The 21281-nt window shown below is 36.8% G+C and overlaps 2 protein-coding genes, 1 long non-coding RNA gene and 1 pseudogene across 13 annotated transcripts; 2 read left to right on the forward strand and 2 right to left on the reverse strand.

The window, feature by feature from the left end:
- Positions 1-855: 855 nt before the first annotated feature.
- Positions 856-5471, reverse strand: LOC147516412 (increased DNA methylation 1-like). 8 transcript variants are annotated; one of them, XM_086589010.1, is made up of 10 exons: positions 5348-5471; positions 4840-4873; positions 4658-4718; positions 4488-4581; positions 3492-3632; positions 3282-3380; positions 2852-3197; positions 2684-2740; positions 2321-2530; positions 856-1128 (listed from the first exon to the last, which is right to left on the reverse strand). In XM_086589010.1, the coding sequence occupies exons 3-7, from the start codon at positions 4681-4683 to the stop codon at positions 3132-3134; spliced, it is 426 nt and encodes a 141-aa protein (XP_086445136.1). In that variant the 5' UTR covers positions 4684-4718; positions 4840-4873; positions 5348-5471; the 3' UTR covers positions 856-1128; positions 2321-2530; positions 2684-2740; positions 2852-3131. The 8 variants fall into 8 exon arrangements, with proteins under 8 accessions (XP_086445136.1, XP_086445140.1, XP_086445133.1 ...); XM_086589014.1 differs by having other exon boundaries at positions 2321-2551; positions 2852-2915; positions 5348-5470; XM_086589007.1 differs by having other exon boundaries at positions 2321-2740.
- Positions 5472-5513: 42 nt separating this feature from the next.
- Positions 5514-11383, forward strand: LOC147516413 (Phototropic-responsive NPH3 family protein). 4 transcript variants are annotated; one of them, XM_086589005.1, is made up of 5 exons: positions 5514-5713; positions 6190-6256; positions 7674-7743; positions 8050-9276; positions 10678-11383. In XM_086589005.1, exons 2-5 carry the CDS (start codon positions 6222-6224, stop codon positions 11194-11196), a joined length of 1851 nt encoding a protein of 616 aa, XP_086445131.1. In that variant the 5' UTR covers positions 5514-5713; positions 6190-6221; the 3' UTR covers positions 11197-11383. The 4 variants fall into 4 exon arrangements, with proteins under 4 accessions (XP_086445131.1, XP_086445129.1, XP_086445130.1 ...); XM_086589004.1 differs by lacking the exon at positions 5514-5713 and adding an exon at positions 5902-6101; XM_086589003.1 differs by lacking the exon at positions 5514-5713 and having other exon boundaries at positions 5852-6256.
- A 454-nt stretch (positions 11384-11837) lies between these two features.
- LOC147516414 (uncharacterized) lies at positions 11838-13196 on the forward strand (annotated as a pseudogene).
- Positions 13197-14149: 953 nt separating this feature from the next.
- Positions 14150-15281, reverse strand: LOC147516415 (uncharacterized). Its single transcript, XR_015211023.1, has 2 exons — positions 14754-15281; positions 14150-14659 (listed from the first exon to the last, which is right to left on the reverse strand). It is a non-coding gene; the product is annotated as an uncharacterized LOC147516415 (long non-coding RNA).
- Between the last annotated feature and the right edge of the window lie 6000 nt (positions 15282-21281).

The following is a 21281-nucleotide window of genomic DNA, read 5'->3' on the forward strand; positions in this document are numbered from 1 at the left end:
GTGTTCCCTACACAAAAATCCAACCTCATCACTAACGTGATGTTTACAATTAGATGAACCGTAATTAGAGGCCGAATTTCTGCTGCAATGGCTTAAAGTGAAAAAAGATTATATGCTCTCCCTGTTCTCCCAAATGATGGATATAAACTTCCACACCATGATGCAGCTCACCATACAATCTGGGATACTTTCTAAGCAATATACTCTCACTCGAAGATGTCAAACGGGCAATGTAAGAAAAGTAGTATGATAGTAGTTGAGTGGGCCTAGGTGCACAAAATGCCAAGTACACTATTTGCATTAAGTTCATAGACTTCACAAATACGGGGAAGGCTGGCTTTCTACCAACACCATCCACCTACTCATGCCTCTTAGAAAAACATCACTACACCATAGCAACATATTAGTAACGGATATACTTCTGTTGCAAAAAATATTAGTAACGGTTATTTTGTGTTGACCCAATTGCGTGACAAATGACAATAACAGACATTAGTAACGTTTAATATCTGTTAGATAATTTACCAATGGTTATCAAGTGTTACTGAAATTAATTTCAGCCTTATCAATCGTTACAATTTATTAGTAACGCTTACTAATTTTGTACATGTTTTGTTCGCAACTAATAAAAGTGTTAGTAAATATTATTTGTCACAGATTTCTATCCGTTACTCTTGTTTTATTAATTTTTAAAAAATATATATAGATATATTGCTTTTGCTGGACGTTTTCTTTTGGGACACACACCTGCTTTTGCTCTACAAAAAAATTGACTGATTTCTTGCATTCATCGAAAACTATAACAATCACTACATAACCATTTCAATAAAGCTCTATAACTTCAACCAATTGCTGTTTTGACAAGTAAAATTTTATTAATGAGGGAGAAAAATTACATAAGCATTTCCAACAGTAGTTATGGAGATTTTCACCTTCATGCACACAAACCAACCCCATAACAGATGTATCATAGCATTACAATAGGCTAGTAAGTTTTAGAATCAACTTCTAACCAAACAACCAAACAACTTAACGAAACCCTACACGAACCTCTCAAGACTTTATATCCATCTCCAACCAGTCCACCAACAACTCCTCTGAACACTAATTTCTTCATAATCACCAAGCCTGTAAAAAACAAAAGATGAAGTAATATTTAAACTTCGTACAGAAGACCAACTTGTCAATAATATTAGCTAACATAAGCCACAACATGTGGTATGTACATAAAAATGACAATCATGCATGAAGTAAATGCATCAATTTTCAAGCCCAAATCAGGTGGCAGATAAGGATAATAAGTGATCACAAGTATCTGTAGACTGACTCGTAGTAACATTCATGCACACAATGTTTTGTCACAGCTAGTACTTATATGATAAATCTTGCAGAATGTACTTGCTAGTCTTTACCATGCATGGTACACAACTATGAAGCACCGATACATCCCTAAGGGTGAAGTATCCGGACACGGATACGCCCCGATATGCGTCCGATACGTGTCGGATACGCGACTTGGAGTATCCGATTTTATAATTAATTTTTTAATTTCCGACACGCAGGGGATACGCGGGGGACAGTAATCTCACACATACAAGAAATTTTTTTGGAATTTCAACAAAAAAAACAAGTGAAATAAAATCCAAATTAAGAAGAGATGCAAGAGAAGAAAGATGAAGTGAATCCAAGTTATACATGTAAGTTGCTGCTTAATGTGTTTGAATTGGTCATTTTATGAAGTAGAATTGTCATTTTAATTTGAATTTGGTGAAAAATGATCAATTATATAATATTTATATATATATTATTCAAACATGTCCATGACGTATCCGTGTCCTATATTTTTGAAAAATGCCGTGTCTGCGTATCTGTGTCGTGTCGTATGCGTGTCGCGTATTGGTATCCGTGCTTCCTAGGTACACAACAACCAAAACCCTCATTAGTCTTTACCAAAGCGTACTCCTTCATTAAATGGTTATAATCATAGCTAGAGATAGACCAACATTCCCATACTCAAGTTCAACATAGTCATACTTTAACTCTAAAGCTAGTCCAAAATCATCTAAAGTGTGGGTACTTAGTGTAATGAAAGGTCAAACATGCCTTACAAGCCATCAAGTTTACTGTCCAATACAATTGGTTTCAGTTCAGCCCTATGAACTAGTTCATGGAGTTGAGGCTTCATTGGTCATGTTTAATTTGCTTTTACAAAAGGCAAACAAAGGCCTGCAACATGTACGTAACTAGCATGCACCAATTGAGACACTTCTCAATCAGAAAATTCTAACCAAAGAACCATAGAATCGTAAGAACTACTTACATGGAGGATTGTCACAGCTTTAAAGCAACAATTTATTCTCAAGAGAAGCCATCTTGCCACTAAGAATTCTCCAACTTACATCAAAACCAGCAACATTATCTGGACATTTCTCCTGTTGCTTCTTCAGCATAACTTTGAGGAATGAATCAGGGAGCTTCTCTGGGCCATGAGCAACCAACTTTTGTAAAGCAGTATGGATCCTGTTGCAGTCTGTGCAACAAAACCACTTCCCTTTTGGCAATTCCAGTTATAAAGAGACATTATACAATATATAGTACCGACAGATAGCTGCACGTGCTTAAAAGCCAGATAGCCACAAACTATTTATTTAGATGAAATGAGAAAGAACAATCATGCACAAACCTTTAGATCTGCCATCTTGTGTTCCTTATGACAACCAACATGATACTCCCTCTCACACTGGAGAAGAACAAATAGCATTCAAAACAATCTCATCAAGTTAAATAAGAAAGACATTTATGAGCAGGATACGGGTCTCAAAGACCATGTTTATCAGCAGGCATTACTGACCTTTTCTCTTCAGTTCGACATATGCAAGCTCTCAAAAGCTAAACAAACTCCAATATAACGGTTCCTGTTAGATACGAACTTAACCCTTCAACAACTCTTTATTAATAATTTAATACTCAAAAATATTGATTAAACTAATTTCACGGTAGGAAATAAGGAACAAAAACATTCCAGCTAAAACACGGAAGAGCAATACGGCTCTTGTAACGAAAAAAAAAAAATCAAAACTTGGGACTTCCCATTCTATATTTTCGGCAACTGACACAGCTACCACTTTCTTCTAACATTGAATTAATACAATCGCTTGATGGATGAAGCTAAGAATGACGTCCTTTCTGTACAGCACCTATACAGATCGCTTCTCTATATATTCATATGAAAAACAATGCAAATTAACAGACATTTTCGGAACACTACGTCAGCTTCTCACATTTGATGTGTCAACAACTCGACATTTGGGTACCGGTCTCTGCAGCATAGATGTCCCATGAAAGGTCATCATCTGATAATTATTTCTGTACTCGCTCACCTGCAAAAGAAAACACAAGATGAAATTCATTTTTTAGTATAAAGAACACCTAAAACAAGAAAAAAGGTATATATACATATTTCCATGTTTTTCCTCGTATTCACTAATCACCTGATCCAGGAATATCTTTTTGAAACCAAACTTGTCAGTCCATATTGATTTTGATTCTTCAGCAGATGGGAGCACTAATTTTTTCACATTAAGGAACCCTAGCAGTCTCTCAATGCATGTAAATAATGATTGGAAATAGCCCTGTTAAGAAGTAGCATTATATGAGCAATTGAGCAGGACCTTGAAGAAATGACGACATCCTTCAGATAGTTTTTACAAGAAATAGAAGCTCACACAGAAGCAAAACACTATATCGAAATAGATGTGTACAGGCACAAAGAAATGATAAATAAAACAGATGATAGTATCTAGAATTAAAATTGAACGATACAATGTAAATATATTAAGTATAAAAACATGCATCATACTAAATAATCAATTACTGATATGGTTGACCACTAAAAAGTTTTTAGGATAAAAAGATATTCCTTCTGACATTAACATGAGGGCTAAGGTAGCACCAAGCTACCCTGGTGAAAGACATGGTTTCATGATTCCAAAAATAAAAATATTTTAAAGCTGCACTTTTCATCTTGCCCAAGCACATAAAACATTATCCCAAAAGTAGCTAGTGCTTCTTTTTAGAGGGAAGTTCATTAGCATTACTTGTGTTCAGAAACCAAGACATTGCTCATTCTCCAGGAAAGCTATAAGAACAAGATAATTGCACAAGTATTATGAACCGGGATCACGAGATACAAGAAAATAGTGCTAAGGACTTTCTTGATTATATTTTTGCCTGAAAGCATTTGGAGTTCAGGAAATTGAAAGATTCTAAAGAAAAGTCTCAAGATGAGTCTGGAGCTTATTCTTAAAAAATTGAAGTGGTTCTCAGCAGCAGCGAGCATTTTTTTTTATCGCTAAAGTAAAATTAGCTTAATCAACCCAGAGCTACTTTTTTAGTATAATTGGCAGCAAATATTTGAAAATAGAATATAAAGAATAAGAAAACAATAAGCTAAAAAAGATGATTGTCTGCAGCTTAATTGGCCTCACCAGTCCTTGGTTATCACTGGTGGCAGCAACCAATGGAATTTCAGCAATCTCCGGTCCAAATATTCGAAGAGTTGCAACTGTTACGACAGTAGAGCTGCAAGTGGTCAAATAGGAAAATTAGAATATGTATAGAGATCAAATGGCAATAGCACAAATTCAAAATCACTTACTTCACAGTCAAGACAGCACAATACATCCATCCCCCCAAAGTCTTGGTCCTTTATGCTCCTTCTGTGGGAATTTTAATACAGAGAAAATGCAAGTCAGTCTAAAGCTCACTTACTAACAAAACCAAAATGGCAACCAACTGAACTATAAAGCATGGGTCAAATTGTTGGGATAAAATCATCACCTGTTTTCACATCAAGTATTGGGTCAAATTGGTTCTGAAGGGGAAAAACAAAGGTGTAAGAAAAGGAAGATGAGCAAATGCCAGCACAACACTCAAAATGACAAGGGAAAAATAATAGAAAACAAAGGAATCCATGAGCAAAACTGACATATAGACTAATGGTTATTCATTTGTAAACACTAAATTAATGGACATTGACAGGCATGCACACAAATTAAAAATTCATGGCATTCAACCAAAGTGTGCAATAGAATCCATGGAAAGAGATAAAATTACCGCAGGTAACACCTAATTCTTACACTTGAGCAAATTTCATTTCCTAAAACATTAATGATTTATAAAATTGGCTGACTAGATATTATGGGAGACAAGACTTTAATTGATATATATATATATATGATAAGCAGTGAAACCCAGTAACAATAATATAAAAATGAAGAAAGAATTATTATGCTCAAGCACTTTTACATTTATGTTGTATCAATATCACGAAATCGGATTGCAATACCTAGTTTTTCACTTAATAGTAGCTATCTGAAGACGAAGAAGACCATTTTGGCGTTTTCCTAGAAATTAAAAGATTGAGTAAAACCTGAATCAAGGAAGCAAACACGTAATGACTGGTTTACCCTCACAATTTATATATATAATAAGAAGATTAATAATAAGTAACTGAATCTTTCCTAATAATAATTCGATGAAACGTGTTAGGCTCAGAAATGAGCGTGGGAGCCACTAGGGAGAGAGCTGTAGGAAACCCTTCCTACATCTCAGCTAACTTCTGTTACTTTTAACCTGAGCTAAATAAAACTTCCTTTTGACTTGTTTAAATCATTAAATCTACAGAGCTCTCTTCAATCCAAATTATCTACAGGCACTACTTTCTTCAAATCCCCACTTTATTTTATTTATTTTATTTTTTTATTTATATAATATTTTGGCATTCTGTTTACTACTTGAGGAATTTGACATTGTATTTATTTCAGTGTTAAAAGTTTAGCATGCAATACTAGAAAATATCCATGATATGTATAATTAAGGCCTGCTTGCACATTTTCCTTGTATTAGGAAAGTGTGTGTTGTTGTTTTCGTTAAATGAGTTGAAGCTTGCTCATATACTAAACTTGACGCTACTTTCTTAATCTATCATGTTCTATTTCTTTAGCCTTCTAATTCTTCTTAATCTAACCACTTCTATATGCATTGGACTTCCATCACTGAAATTAACATTTCACAACCATCCATGCCTTTGTTCAGTCATGGTGCCTAGGACTCTGACCATTTTTTTTTTCCGGCTATACTTTTTGCGTGTAGTTTACATTGATACTCACTCTTTATTTTCTTTATCAGGTTTTTGCTCACCCTCAAGGCTCACGCTCACCATGATTACTTCTTCGAAAGCTGCCGCTACTCTTGGGTAATCTCTCTCTCTCTCTCTCTCTCTCTCTCTCTCTCTCTCTCTCTCTCTCTCTCTCGTGTCTAGGCTTCTTAATTAAAGTAGAAGGTGGAATTTGGCTAAATTGGGGTATGAATCAGATCCTTTGTTTGTTTGAATCAGATGAATTTGTGGGATATTTTTGTGTATAAGTTTGTGTGCACCGGATGAGCTTGTGGGAAGGACTTCCAATACATTCATGAATTTTCTTGTTGTGTTATGGGTAGGACTAGAACGTGGTAGCTGTCAACCACCCTTATTTTGATTTCAAGAAATATGCGCAAAGCGCAGTCCTGAGCGTTCAGATTTGGTTTAGGGCTGGTGCTGAATCAGAATCGTTCATTGTGGACAACTTTTTGGGGTTATTTTGGATTTTTTTACACGGAGTTATGCAACTTTCAAACTGTTGCAGACACATGGTGAGTGGTGACGTCTTTAGGATGCCAGGGGGTGTATTGAACATTTTATTTGAAGATATGAAACTTTAAAATTGGTGCTGTCATGTAGACTTATCCATTTTGCACATCTTTGAATAGCATTCGCACTCGGCGAAATTCATGTGTAGATAACTTTTCGTTTAGTGGACGTCACGCCCACAATTATGGAGCAAGACATTTGAAGAGTGCCATTGATACATAATACTGTGACTTACCACTATTCTGACGTTTGGTATGCTGTACAATTATTTGACAATCGACTTAGTAATAAAAGGTTGGCAGAACATGCCCTGCTCCTTTGCAGTTTGCATTTACAAATTCTAAACAACCTACTCTTTAGTCATACACATTTAACAGCCTGTTATCCATTATAAATAACTTCATGGCAAAGTGCCTGTTCAGCTATTTATAACTTCATTATGCAATTAATCATAATGACAAACATAAAAGACTTTAACTCGACAAAAGCCTAAAGGATGTACACTAGACTGCATTAGGATTGTCTAAGACCCTAAAGATTTAACTCACTGACGTCGAAAATGGTCATGTAATATTTTTCTTTGAACTTTAATTTTCTGTAAATTTAAACATGTCCAGTCTGAAACTAGTGGTTAGAATAGGTATACCCAAGACAACGATTTAGATATAGTCAGAATGGTGAGCTAGTGGACAGATGAGGAATATGAAAGGCAGAGAATATTTCTTGTTTGAGTGTGATAGAGATTGCAGCCAGAAAATACGAAAGAGGAGTATGAATTTTGGTAAATTATTTGCTTATTGATAACTCTGTTGTTATTGCAAAACAAAATTATGAGATTGCTCCTTCTTAACAACAATGAATTCATGCGGATACTTCAGTAGAACTCATTTTCAGTTTGTTTTTATTGTATAGATGATTTTAAAGAACTACACACCAACTTAGTTCTTTTATTTTATTATTTATTTTTTGAATATGTTGGCAGAATTTGCACAACTGGGCTTCCCAGCGACATTGTTGTTAAAGTTGGAGGAATGTCCTTTCATCTTCATAAGGTACATCATGCCATTGTTTTTTCTAAACAAGGTTTTCTTTGACCTGGGCACTTGCCTACATGTTAATATAACATTATGCTAATATATTTCACATTCTATTAGTGATTAAATTCAATCTATGTCACATGGACACGCCATATTTCAAAAATAATCTGTGTCGGACACACACAGACACATATTCTGTGTAATATACCTTAGTTTTTGATATTTCGCTGTATCGGATACGGACACACGTGTCCATGTCAATGTAACCTAGCATTCAATGTATCAGACTTGTCTGACAGTTTTTGCATTTCTTTGTCAAAGTTCCCGTTACTCTCCAGAAGTGGATCCCTAGAAAAGCTAATTGAAGATTTTTCTAGTGAGGACGGAGCAAGCTGCGTTTTGCAGCTTCATGACATACCTGGTGGAGTTAAATCTTTTGAGCTTGTAGCCAAGTTTTGTTATGGTGCGAAAATAGAACTGAACGCCCTGAATGTAGTCAGTCTTAGATGTGCGGCTGAGCATCTTCAGATGACTGAGACATACGGAGAGAATAATTTGATTAAAAAGACAGAAGAGTTTCTGAGCGAAGTTTTTGGCAACTGGGCTGATTCAATAAAAGCTCTTGAAGCATGTGAGGAGGTTCTTTCAGAGGCAGAGGAGACCCACATTGTCTCAAGATGCATCAATTCCTTAGCAATGAAAGCTTGTGCCGATCCAAGTTTGTTTAACTGGCCTGTGTCAGGATGCAGTAACATACAAAACCCAAGCGACCCTGTTTTGTGGAACGGAATTTATGCAGGAACTAAGCCGCAGTCTATTGGAGTGGACTGGTGGTATGAGGACGTGTCTTTCCTTAGTTTACCTTTGTATAAGAGGCTGATCATGGCTGTTGAAGCAAGAGGGATGAAGCCTGAGCACATCGCTGGCTCCCTCATCGTTTATGCAAAAAGATATCTTCCTGGATTGAGTAGGCAATATAGTTTCAATGAGAGCAGGAACCATGTCAACACTGGCCCAACAATTTCTTCTCCATCAGAAAGAGATCAAAGACATCTTCTTGAAGAGATTGTTGGGTTACTGCCTAGTAAGAAAGGTGTCACACCTACAAAATTCCTGCTCAAATTGCTCCACACTGCAATGCTATTACATGCAAGTTCATCGTGTGTAGAGAACTTGGAGAAAAAGGTAGGAGCCCAATTGGACCAAGCGGCATTGGAAGATTTACTCATCCCAAACATAAGTTGTACACTTGAGACACTTTATGATATTGATTGTGTTCAGAGGATCCTTGGTCACTTCATATCATCTGACCAGGCTGAAGCTGGGTCTTCTTCTCCTTGTTTAGTTGATGAGGGGCAGTTGGTAGATGGGAATCCGCCATTGACACCAATCACTATGGTGGCCAAGCTAGTGGATGGGTACCTTGCAGAGGTTGCTCCCGATGTTAACTTGAAGCTGCCAAAGTTTCAGTCACTTGCTGCTGTCATCCCTGATTATGCTAGGCCACTTGATGATGGTATATATCGTGCAATTGACATATATCTCAAGGTAAATTTCCTGACATTTGGCTCAGTTTTTACGCGTTTAACAACATAAAAGTGTTGCATGCACAGATACAGAAAAAAAGTTGCAGAATCCAGACCATGGCAATCAATTTACAACCATATAGTCTTTGTACATTGGTGCCTTGTCAATACTACATAACACAATGGTTCCTGACTTCCTGTGGCCCCTATTAACTGTGTTTTGGGAGTCAAAGAAACAATTAGGGGGTCAGATGCTTTGTTGTTTATGAACAATAACATCATGGTGATCAGATTGTTGTGAACAAAACTATGATGGATGGGATGGGAAAAAGGCTAGTAGGCCTTGTGTTTGTTTACCTTCAGGATGGGATTTAAACTCCCTAACTTTTTATCCTATGGCTAATCCTCCCTCCCGTCACCTATTTAATAGATTGGTGGTCACTGGTTTCCTCCAAATGACGAACATGTAACAAATTGTGAATTCTGAAAAAGAAATGTTTTGTACCAGAAACACTGCTTCTTGAAGTTATTTTTGGTCAAGTATGTATTTGCATGCATATTTGTTATTTATAGTTTAACCTCGACTCCTTCTGGTTTATTTACCGCTTTCTGACAACTTCAATGCCTAGAGACCTTCTTATTAAAAAATAGGAATAGTTTGTATATAGATGTGCACCTTCTTAGTCTATATTGTCTTCAGTAACAGTCATATGCTTCTAATTATTCTCACTGCATGACTACGGAACACATACACATGGAAACATGATTACATTCATTAAGATTGAAACTTATTTCATTTTTTTAATTTTTTGGGATAAGTACTTGCACAAGGCTTCATGAATTATAGGATATTAGGATATGGTAAAATCAACTTTTAATGTCATAGCTAGACATGGTTACACATGGAAACGTTGTTACATTCATTAAGATTGAAACGTATTTCTTGGCATTTTATAGAATTGAACAGGGGAAGTGATAGTTTCGATTGACCTAGATATTGCGGATAAGGGTACGAACACCTATCTCTGAAGTGAATTAATTTGATTTCAAGTATTAGCCTAAACAACATTGTCATCCTTTAGCATGTGAGAGAATAGATCAGGCTCAAGCTGATTGAGTTCAATGTTAGGTATTACCTAAAACCACCCTATCATCCTTTAGCAAGTAGGAAGATAAATCAGGCTCAAGCTGGATTTCTTACTGCATCCATGGAGGCCTTTGTTTTTGCTTATCTATTTGTTTGTCAAAAGCAAGTTGGGGTTAGACAGAACCCGACCATATATAGGGGTCTCTAATTTTTAAAATATAACACACTTTTGTTAAAAAACAATAAAATAATTAGGAAATTATATTCATATTTTGTGGAATGTGGAGCATGGATTCTTGTACTTTAACCTAACCTAGTTGATAATTTTGAATGCAGGCACATCCCAGTCTCACCGACTCTGAGAGGGAACAGCTTTGCAGGCTCATGAACTGTCAGAAGTTATCTTTAGATGCCTGCACCCATGCTGCCCAAAATGAGAGGCTACCTCTTCGAGTAGTCGTCCAAGTCCTCTTCTTTGAACAGCTTCGACTCCGCACATCCATAGCTGGTTGGTTTTTTGTCTCTGATAACCTAGAAAACTCTCAGGATCAACATGGAAACCTTATGCTCCACAACAATGAGGGCTCTATTGAAGCTGAACCTGCTCATGCTGGACAAGAAGATCAATTAGTGAGAATCGATGAAATGAGGTTGCGGGTATCTGAGCTAGAGAAAGAATGCTCAAGCATGAAAGAAGAACTTGAAAAGCTGGGAAAGTCGAAGAGAAGTTGGAACATCCTTTCGAAACTTGGGTTCAGAAAAGCACCGCCCAGTGATAACAAAGCACCAAATCCCACAACAGAACTACCTGAGAATGGAAATCAAAATTACAGAGGTGGTCTGTGTGCGGATTGATTTTGAAAGTTCAGACTAACCAATAGTTTTGTACTCAGCCTCTTGAGAGCTAGGTTTATTTATTTATTTATTTATTTTTTAGTTGAAGATTAGAATCTCTGTAATTCTTTGGCTCAGGAGGTAGGTTGTGTCCAATACATTTCTAATTAATTCCCCTTCGTTCTAATTTGAAAATATTCTACCCTCAGTCTACCAATAATCAATTGTTTAAGTAGAGTAAGATGGAGGAGTAAGTTGAAAGTCTGAGATTTGCATGTATTCTCTAAGGCTCATAACATGTTACTGGATGCTCCATAGTCTATACTCTATACTCCGTAAAGGTGGGATGTTTTAAACTTTTAAAGTGTTTCTACATCCGAATTCCTTTGTCTAAGGCGCAATTACATGTTAAACGAGATAGTTTTGAATTGTCAACAAACTTATTTTCTACATTGATTGTGTTTTTAATTTAGTGGTGGGAATACCTAACAACATAGTCAAGTTTACAGTGTAATTTTAAGAGGCTAATATCAAGCACAAAGAAAAGCACACAATTAAACAGAGTAATACTTGATCATCTGATGCTTCAGACTTGAGTTTTGTAACCTCCCGTGAAATTAATAGTAAATAATACTTTAAGGAGAGCACATTGTAATCAAAGTGTAAAACAGTCAAGTCAGCTTCTGTTATTACATGGATGGAAGACATGGAAATAAAGGAAAACTTTTCGTCTATTTCTCCTTGTCGAAATTCATAGTTCATACAGTTGAAAACAAACACTGAGTCGAGATGCACTATCAATGGAGAAACTTGAAGTCTCTGATATGCTCAAAGAAGCCTTCAGAATTCCTTTCAAGAGTCTCAAATTCATCATTTTCACTCTCCTTACCTCAATTCCATTGTACTGCTGCATGGTATTCCATGAGGTTGTTCTCCAGAAACCTTAGCCGAATCAATTACTTTACTATAAGACGACGATCTTTTGAAAGTGTTTTGATCTTTGCTATTGACGAAAATCCCCTGGAAGGTGGAAGCTTATACAACACATCCTGTGTTAGACTCTATTCTAGGTTTGTCTCCTAGAATTCTTCAATTGACTCTTCTTTATATCGTTCCAGTTCATCTCATTGACCTTCCTAACACGATCGCAACAGTTGAGTTGTCATCGGCTATCTATATTGAAGAGAGTCCAACGACTTACAGTGAGACGTTCCAAAAACTGGTGAACATTAAAAGGTACAAAGGTTCTCTAATCACATCTTTATATATTCTCCCCATGAACTTGCTTACCGTGTTTGGGTTGATGTGGGTACTTATTATAGCATTCTTAGTTCCATCAGAGAGTACCTTCATCAAAATACCCTATGCACTTGGTGCCATTTAACTCCTGGTCAAATGGTGTCATTGGAGTGCTATACGGAATATGGGTATGGTCATTTCAATCTTGGAAGAGAAACATGATCTTGAATTTTGGTGCTTCAAATTATTTTGGCAGAACAACAGCAACGTGGACTTATTTTGATGCTACTTTTCTCTGTTTGAAGAGTTGGGTGGAGAATATTTTACCTATTCATTAAGCCTAAGGTGGCTAGAGAATGGAATGTAATTGTGGTAATAGGAGTGGTTGTTGGCATGGTTTGCTTGGAGAATGTGATGATGAAGTGGGTCGTTTGTGTGGTATATTTCTATGATTGCAAGAAAAGAGTTCTGGAAAAGAAAGTTGATGCAGAGGACGGGAAACAGGCTGAACCTATTCAAAGTTTCAAACAAACTGCAGCTAAAAGAAAGTCCCCTTGTAATTCTTCTGTAATATCTTCTCATTTTAATGACACCTTGTGGTTGTCAGCACATTTCTGGTACTTTGGCACTGGATAACATATAGTTTAGTAGCATGCACAAAGCCCAACTGGGATGGGGATTTACTGGTTTGGTTTTATACATCGAGTAGAACTGTGGAAGTCCTCCACCCTTATTTTTTCCGTTTTCATTTTTCTTCAAGCTCATGACCAGAATTGTAAGGCATAGAGCCTAGTGCACATTCCTCATGCGGGGGAATTTGTTTCATTTTTTATTGGTTGTTCGAGGAATTAGGATATACTTCAAAGTTTATGAACTGCTCGTAGATGAAGTAGCCAAGTAGGAAGTGCAAAGAAAAACTCCAGTCAGCTCAGACTGTCATCAATCTTCACAAGTTCTCAACTACAAGCTTTTAGACGTTCTAAAGAACTTCGAAGATGGTACTAGTATCCTATCTGGGCCTGTCTAACCCTTAAACATTAATATTTCAGTAAAAAAACACAACAATCCCCATATCCGAATCTGAATGCGACCATGGTTAAGGGTAGTTGTGTACTTTCTGAAATATGAAACAAATTAAGATGGAAATGAGAAATGGATCACAACTACTGGAGCTACATTGATCACAAGTTGTATTAACAATGTGATGAAATGGGCTGTCTACACGGTTTATTTCAGCGGGGTTGGAAAAAAGGGTCATGCTGAGGGAGGTAAAAAGAAGGTTCAGAAAGCTAACAGAATTAGTATAATCTAATAATGTTGACAAGTTAATGCCTGGGAGAATGCTAACAGTTACTAAATACACGGAGAATGTTTGGAAGAATTGTGGCGGCTTCACTTTTAGAATTGCAGGTAATCAGGGAAGATGTGTAAGAAGCTTCAGTGGTGTCGGAGAATGAGGAATGTGCACTAGGCTCTATGCCTGACTCAACTGGGTCACCAAATGGGAAATGCCATAGATTTGTAAACTAACCCAGGGGTGTTTTGCATATGATTGGTAAATGTATATAGGACCTACCTAGTAGGGAAGATATGCTATTTACAATGATGCAGTCCTTCCCTTCAACTAACCTGATGTGTTTATATATATTTCAACATATCCATACAATCTGCTCACTTAGCAAAAAAAAAGTACTGCACATACAGAGACCGCAGACAATCCAGAACAAGAATCTCATAACCAACAGAACATTTGTAGAGCATTATATAAAATAAAAATGAAATCAGAAAATATATATAATTATTCAATGTAAAGAGACATTAAAATTTAGAACATAGTAACATCCTAATATTCAGCCTACAATAAAAAAGATAAGTACAATTCAACTTGTACTACTACATCATATACCCTTCATGGTTGCTTATTCTCCCAACCGAATCAACTACTCATCAAAAAGGGCTTCGCATTCAAACCAAATCTTTCCAGTCTTATCTCTACTTCTCATGTGTATGTCCCAAATCTTTCCAGTCTTATCTCTACTTCTCATGTGTATGTCCCATGACGTTGTACAGAATACCGACTGAGACTCCTATAGACTTCAGAGATCCAGTAATAACACAATACACATTTCGCACCATCCAGATTCCACTAGTGTTTGGAGAGAGAAATTTCCTCTCATTTTCACTCTTTGTTCTTTTCCACATTCTCCTAATCATTACTTAGGTAAAAACCACCTAAACGAGTATCCTACAAAATAAAAAGACAAGTTCAAGGTTAGGACAACTAGTAAAAACAGATAAAATGTAAACAAAAACTAAAAGTAACTATAATTTTTACTTACTTCATGTATACATGGGAATGGATTTTACACAGTTGCATGACTTGATTTTAGCAATTGTTAGGAAAATGGGGAGAGGAAAAAAGAAAGAAAGTGAGAGGAAAGTTCTCTATCCGAACACTAATAGTATATAGATGGTGGAAAATGTGTACGGTATCATTACTGTACCTCCCAAAGAAAGTCTAGGAGTCTAAGTCAGTGTTATGTACTACGGCATCGGAAAAGAAAAAGATGTAAGATATGAAACCTGGTTTGCCTAGCGCAAATTTATCAACTGGTTACATTGGGAAAAATAACCTATGGTCTAAGGGGATGGAGGCTGGGCTAAGATAATGCCAAAGCTACGTTAAGTTGTTTCAAACCACTATGGGCAAAGCGAATATTTATAGTTGATTTTTGAGAAGCCAGAAATCTAAACCCTAATTTGGAGTACCCTAAGGCGGCTCACCATACTTTGAGGATTAGGGCAATCACTACTTTGAGTAAACACCTTTTGGGTGCAAGGTCTAGAACTGCCCACGCTAGTCATGCTTTTCCTCATTTTGATAAGGCATTAAGGCCCATGTAAGCAGATGCATAGTAGAAAATAGGGGTGTCTCTTTTTGCCGAATTTCCGATTTTTCTGAAATTCGACCCGAAATTAGTCTGCCTCTGGGTGTAGTTTTCATGGGCCGATTATCCAATTTCCGAAAATTTCGAAAAAGAATTGGATCGGATTCGGATATAACTCTAAAAACCGATCCGATCCGAAAGTTCCGATATTATTGCCAATTTATTCCGAAAATATGTACTTCTCTCATTATCCACTTGATTAGATCTCAACCGTTCATTCATTTTCTAATTTTTTACTTCCAAAAACAAAAGAAAAACATAACCTAGTCGCTACTTCCCCACTTGAATTGGACCACTCCACTGTCATTACATCGTCTGCCATAATAACAATGATATGAAAAAAAAATGTCATTGAGTAATACAATGACTTCCAGACCAATCCAAAAGCCAAATTCCAATAGATAGAATGTTATGTAAAGCTACTTAGAGTCCAAGACTAGAATCCATTATTCATGCAGACATTTTACACTTCAATTTCCACACACGAAAAAAGATTGAAACATTACAAATACCCAGACCTCAACATAATGCAATGCTTGCTGTTGGTGGTTGCAGGTTCTTTTTCTTATTTTTTCTTGGATCACTTGCTTGAATGAAAATGGGTTTTCTCAGTAAACAAGTGTGTATTGCTGTTGGTACATTGGTGTTGTGGACATGGTTTTCTCTCCCTACAATGAACATTGGCTTATGATATTCCAAAAATAATTGAAAGTAAGAGATCTTTGAAAATTTACCAAGTATTTTGAAATTTTCGAGTTATTCTGAAATTTTTGAAAGTTCCGAAATTGGAAATATATTTTGAATTCGATAAAAAATTGGATCGGATTTGGCTAGCATATTAGGTTCCGAAAAAAATTCGGAAAAATTCCGAAGGAGGTTAATCCGATCCGATACGAAGTCAACCCTAGTACAAAATGAGGCAGAATAATATTGTGATATATCATGATACATGTCGATATCCGAGGAATCAGCACAGTATAATGGTACGCTGATATTTTTGGCACTACAATGTCAGCAACTCAGCCATACAAGTGTTTTTGTGTCGAGATTCAAGGATCAACATTATGGACTCGTTCAACTCTGGGAAATTGTATAACTTAACCCTAAACTTCTGCGTTCTTTTGGTGTCTAAAATTTGCATAAGAGCATTCCCAATGCAAGTGGATTTATTCCCCCCCTCATCACCTCCATGTAGGTAGTTTTTTCCCCTCTTTTCACCGTTTTGGTGAAAAACAAGGTGAAGCTGTGCAATGCAAAGGTGGAAAAAAAATCTCGGAATAGATTTTGGATTCCGTCTAGAGGCTTTTTGATTGAGACGGGATGTAACATCCCATCTGGTATTTTATAACGAGACGGAATGTAACATCTCGTCTATGCTAACGAGACGGAATGTAACATCCCGTCTGGTGAGTCAAATATCACAGACGCGAAACAGGCCCATTTTCACTTTCTTCCAGCGCCTCCATTGTGATTTTCTTGCCGCCATTACCAACATTTTTCCAATTTCTTCAATTCCTAATGACTTCTCCACCCCCCAATGATTCCCCACCAACCTCACCACATGAAGAGCGTAGTAGATGGTTTGGAAGTTATAAAATATCCAAAAAAAGGGGCAAAAAGGATCGTCGTCAAGAACGCAAAATGTGGGCGAGGAGGACGAAATTGAACTTGGGTTTAATTTTCCACCGCGTTGTGAAATCAAGGAACACCCACCATTAGCGTCAATATTGGTCCTACACGTAGCAAATCGAGTGGCGGGGTCTCAAGTAAGTTTTAGATTTTTTTTTATGTTAGTTTATATCAAGTTTGTTGTTGTGTAATTAGTTTGAATTTGTTGCATTGTGTTAAAAAAATTTGAGTTTAAATTATATCGTATTGAATAGTTTGTTGTATTGCATGTAATATGAATGTAGGAAGTATACCTATGGAAAGTGCGTTGTGCACTTTCAAATGTTGTGTCGTGGTGGCGTTGTTTGAAATAAAAAACGGATCCTAATTTTGTCACGGTTACCAACATTATAGTTGCCACACCATTTGGGAACTTTTTGAATTCTAATTTGGGACAAAATGATCAAGCATTGTTGTTTGGGATAGTTGAGCGGTGGTGGAAATCTACCCACACATTCCATTTCCCATGGGGTGAGCTTGGGATTACCCTTCTTGATTTCACAATGCTCACAGGTATCCCAATTGATTATAGAGATATCGTTCCTTTTGATGAAAATTTGGAAGTTTTTTCTACGACAATGAGTTTCTTTGAAGGTTTTGATTTGGTAGAAGATGATGAAGAAGACGGGTTCTTGAGATTATCGGCTGAGCAGTTTAAGGGAGGAGCTATAAATATGAGTTGGTTTACTTCGAGATACTTGAATATGCTAAAGGAGAAGTCGAAAGACTATCATATTGGTGAGGAGTCGATCCAAGAATATGTACGTGGCTTTCTCTTCTACTTTGTTGCTGCGGTATTATTCGGATACACTGATAGCTTTTTACGTATCGAGTGGATGGCCGTTGTCTCAAATGTAGAGAGGATGTGGGATTATGACTGGGGTCAATCTATCTTGGCATACCTTTACCGCTGGCTAGATCTTACAGTTGAGATGAAAGCCGCTAAAGGCAATTTGTGTGGCTTTGTTTGGATTATACCGGTAAGTCTTATTTATTAAGTTATTGTTTCATTTTATTTATTTATCTAATTATTAATGTTGACACACACACACACACACATATATATATATATATATATATATATATATATATATATATATATATATATATATATATATATATTGTATTTTATCTATTGATTTAGTATTGGTGGTACGAACATTTTCGTGTGATGCATCCTGTGTTGAAGAGGTTGGAAGAGAATGAGACTCATGACCTGATTCCATGTATTCAAGCATGGGGGGTTCATCATAGGCAGAGGGGGTATAGGGATCTATCGCATAATAACACTCGTCAACAAATTAAGCTTTTAGGAGCTACCCGAATTGAATGGCAACCCTGGATCGAGTCCTTCATATTTCAGAGACCTTATGCGGATATTCCAGATGTTCCAGAGAACACGGAGTATCATAAACTATCCTATATGTGTCATAGAGCAAGGTTTCTTTCTCAACGGCGAGTGATACTTGTAGGGTCAGTAACTTCATGGTACCTTGGGGACAGATGTTGGTGTCAAGTATCTGGAGAGATTGTTATACCTCACCCACCACCTATATGTAGAAACCGTTATGGTTTCGCCGAATAATTTACTACGAATCGCGAAACACCCACGCGCAACGGAATAAGGAGTGTCACGGTTTAGTTAGAAATTTACCTCTAGATCGGCTGTGATAACTCTGAGAATCCAATAGCTATGAAATCATCAACCACCTCTTGATCTTCTGTTGTATTCTTTTCAATAGATTGGACGTTGTGTGGGCAACGATCTACCAACCCCTTTCTTTCTCACAAAGCTAGGACCGATTTGGATCTATCTTTTCTTGCCTCTCTTTTCAATCAAGATGAATAGTAAATTTCGGCCAAGAAGAAAGGTTTCTATTTATAGGCTACAACAGGGACCATGAGGAGAAATTAGGGTTGGGCCTCCTGACGGGCTTGGGCTTCCCATGTTCGCTCAGAACACACGGCCCAAGTCTGTCAACAAATGGCTTATTCCACTAAAGGCCATTGTTGCACTACCACCCTAATCCCAAATTACCTGTTACATTTATGGGCTCCATATTATATGCTTGTTAATCTCCCAGTGTTTAAGATATTGAATGCCCGTTGATTAAGTCAGGTTACTAACAACTATATTAATCAACTTCTTATGTCCTTGAGTAGTACCACTCAACCTTATTGTCATGTCGGAATAAATCCACCTGCAGGGTTTACATGACAATCTTTTTGAGCTCCTCAAGGGGACATCATCAACCCGACTTCCTGCGGGTCACGGATTCCTTCTATAATCAACATCACACCTTACATACAATGTCATTATCTAATCCATCGAGTTTGTTGATTCACAAATGAATCTCACTTATTGATGATTTAAAGCAATGTACAATGCACATAAGTGCCCGTTATTATATCCGGATTAAGAGGACAAACATCCATAATAACAGAGGTGTTTGTTCTCTTATATAGTCAGTATAAAGAGAAACAACCTCACTTGGTCTTGTTCAATACACACAAAGTGTACTAGTGTAATCCTATAATCAAGATAGACTAATACCAGATTACACTACAACTATACCAATGGTTTGTCCAAATCTATTTAGATTGTGAATGTTTACTTATACTTTATAAGGTACTGATGATATGATCTTCTGTGTGTTACCACACACCATATCATCTACAACATAAAGTATTAGACACATGTATATAACTAATAACATATATAATATGCATAACATTTTCCCATATGATTCGCATTCAAAATATAAAGAATTAAAGTTATTACAAAAGTAATGCTTTTAGTATATAACCCTATCACCATAGATATGACAGCCTCTGATATTCTTCCTGCAACTCTTGCACACAATAGACCAAACCCAAATGATTGGCCATACACAGCAGCTTTCATTTTTACGGGAGACTATGACTTGTATTGGAAGAGGGTTGGTCGAGGTCCCTTACTAGGTGCGTTATATCGGGGCACCAATTTTGAAGGGGTTACTTCCGAAGCATTGATGTCTGACATTCATTTTCCAAAAGGAGTAGAGTTACCATAGTCACAGCCCAGGGTGTTTCATGATATTGAGATACCGCAAAGAACTCCACAGATATTTGATGAGTCTAACCTTCGGCACTAGGGCATGATTAATTCTCAGGGGAAAGAGATGAGCATACCTATTGCACCAGCAAATGCTGCATTGGTCATAGATTTGTCAGAACAGTTTGAGCAGTTAACTGTGGTTAGTATGATTTAAATTTATTCATGATTTGTTATTATTATTCACTATAACATATAACATGCATTTGTTTTGTTAAACATGATGAAGTAAGGTCGGAGCTCCTTAACTACAGCTCTCTCAGTTATGCCATGTGTGCGTCGTTCATGGAGTCATCTCATCAAAGTTTTGAGTACTTACAACAAGAGAGAAATCGAACTTTGCAGTTTCAGAGACATGTGCAAGAGTTGGAGAATGCTGGAAGTGCCACACCTTAAGCTCAACCTTAACCAGAGCGGCGACAACGACGTAGGGGGGAGAGCTCTTCAACCGAGCCTTCTCGTAGGGGGGAGGAGGTCTCAATAGATATTTTTTTTCTAGTTTGTAATAACTGTGCGCCATTACTTGTAATATGGAGTTTGGGATTGTTATTTGTAACGACTTATTTATTAGCAGGTTTATTGACGAGTTTTGGATATGAATATGTCATTAAACAAAGAAGGTTATGGCAAATTTTTTTTAGGAATTATAAGTTAGTATTTTTACCGAGTTTCTGTGTTAGACTTTAGTGTGTTTCAGGATTGTTGTTTTTCAGGAATTATAAGTTAGTTTTTTCAGGATTGTTTCTGTGTTAGCATTTCACTCATTTCCTATGTCTTGGTTATGACAAGAAATTTTTCAAGAATATCACTCATTTTTTCAGGTTTGGTTATGACAGGAATTTTTTTAGGAATATCACTCATTTTTTCAAGTTTGGTTCTGACAGGAATAGTGTATGGTGTAGACTGAGATGGAATGTAACATCCCGTCTGGGCTTTTTAGATCGAGACGGAATGTAACATCCCGTCTGGTTAATAGGTCCATGACACTGCGCCTTTTCTTCATTCAATAAATAGGAATTAGTTCACATGTAGGGTACAAGAAGGAACCAACTTTGATACTTGAAGCCGTTGCAGACAAACATTGTTGGATCTGGCATTGCTTCTTCGGCTTACCAGGTTCGCATAATGACATTAACGTGCTTCATCGTTCTCATGTA

The sequence above is a fragment of the Coptis chinensis genome, chromosome 2 (genome assembly GCF_015680905.1).
Source record: "Coptis chinensis isolate HL-2020 chromosome 2, ASM1568090v1, whole genome shotgun sequence".
Taxonomy (NCBI): domain Eukaryota; kingdom Viridiplantae; phylum Streptophyta; class Magnoliopsida; order Ranunculales; family Ranunculaceae; genus Coptis; species Coptis chinensis.

Bases quoted from the DNA above. Each gene is read 5' to 3' on its own strand.
- LOC147516412 (XM_086589010.1), bottom strand. From the start codon at position 4,683: ATGTATTGTGCTGTCTTGACTGTGAA. The intron at 3,633-4,487 runs GTGAGGCCAATT...ACTTCTTAACAG, and splicing joins CCAGTGATAACCAAGGACTG to GGCTATTTCCAATCATTATT. The intron at 3,381-3,491 runs GTGATTAGTGAA...TTTCTTTTGCAG, and splicing joins AAAAGATATTCCTGGATCAG to GTGAGCGAGTACAGAAATAA.
- LOC147516413 (XM_086589003.1), top strand. From the start codon at position 5,988: ATGTTCTATTTCTTTAGCCTTCTAATTCTTCTTAATCTAACCACTTCT. The intron at 7,744-8,049 runs GTACATCATGCC...TCTTTGTCAAAG, and splicing joins TGTCCTTTCATCTTCATAAG to TTCCCGTTACTCTCCAGAAG. The intron at 9,277-10,677 runs GTAAATTTCCTG...TTTTGAATGCAG, and splicing joins CAATTGACATATATCTCAAG to GCACATCCCAGTCTCACCGA.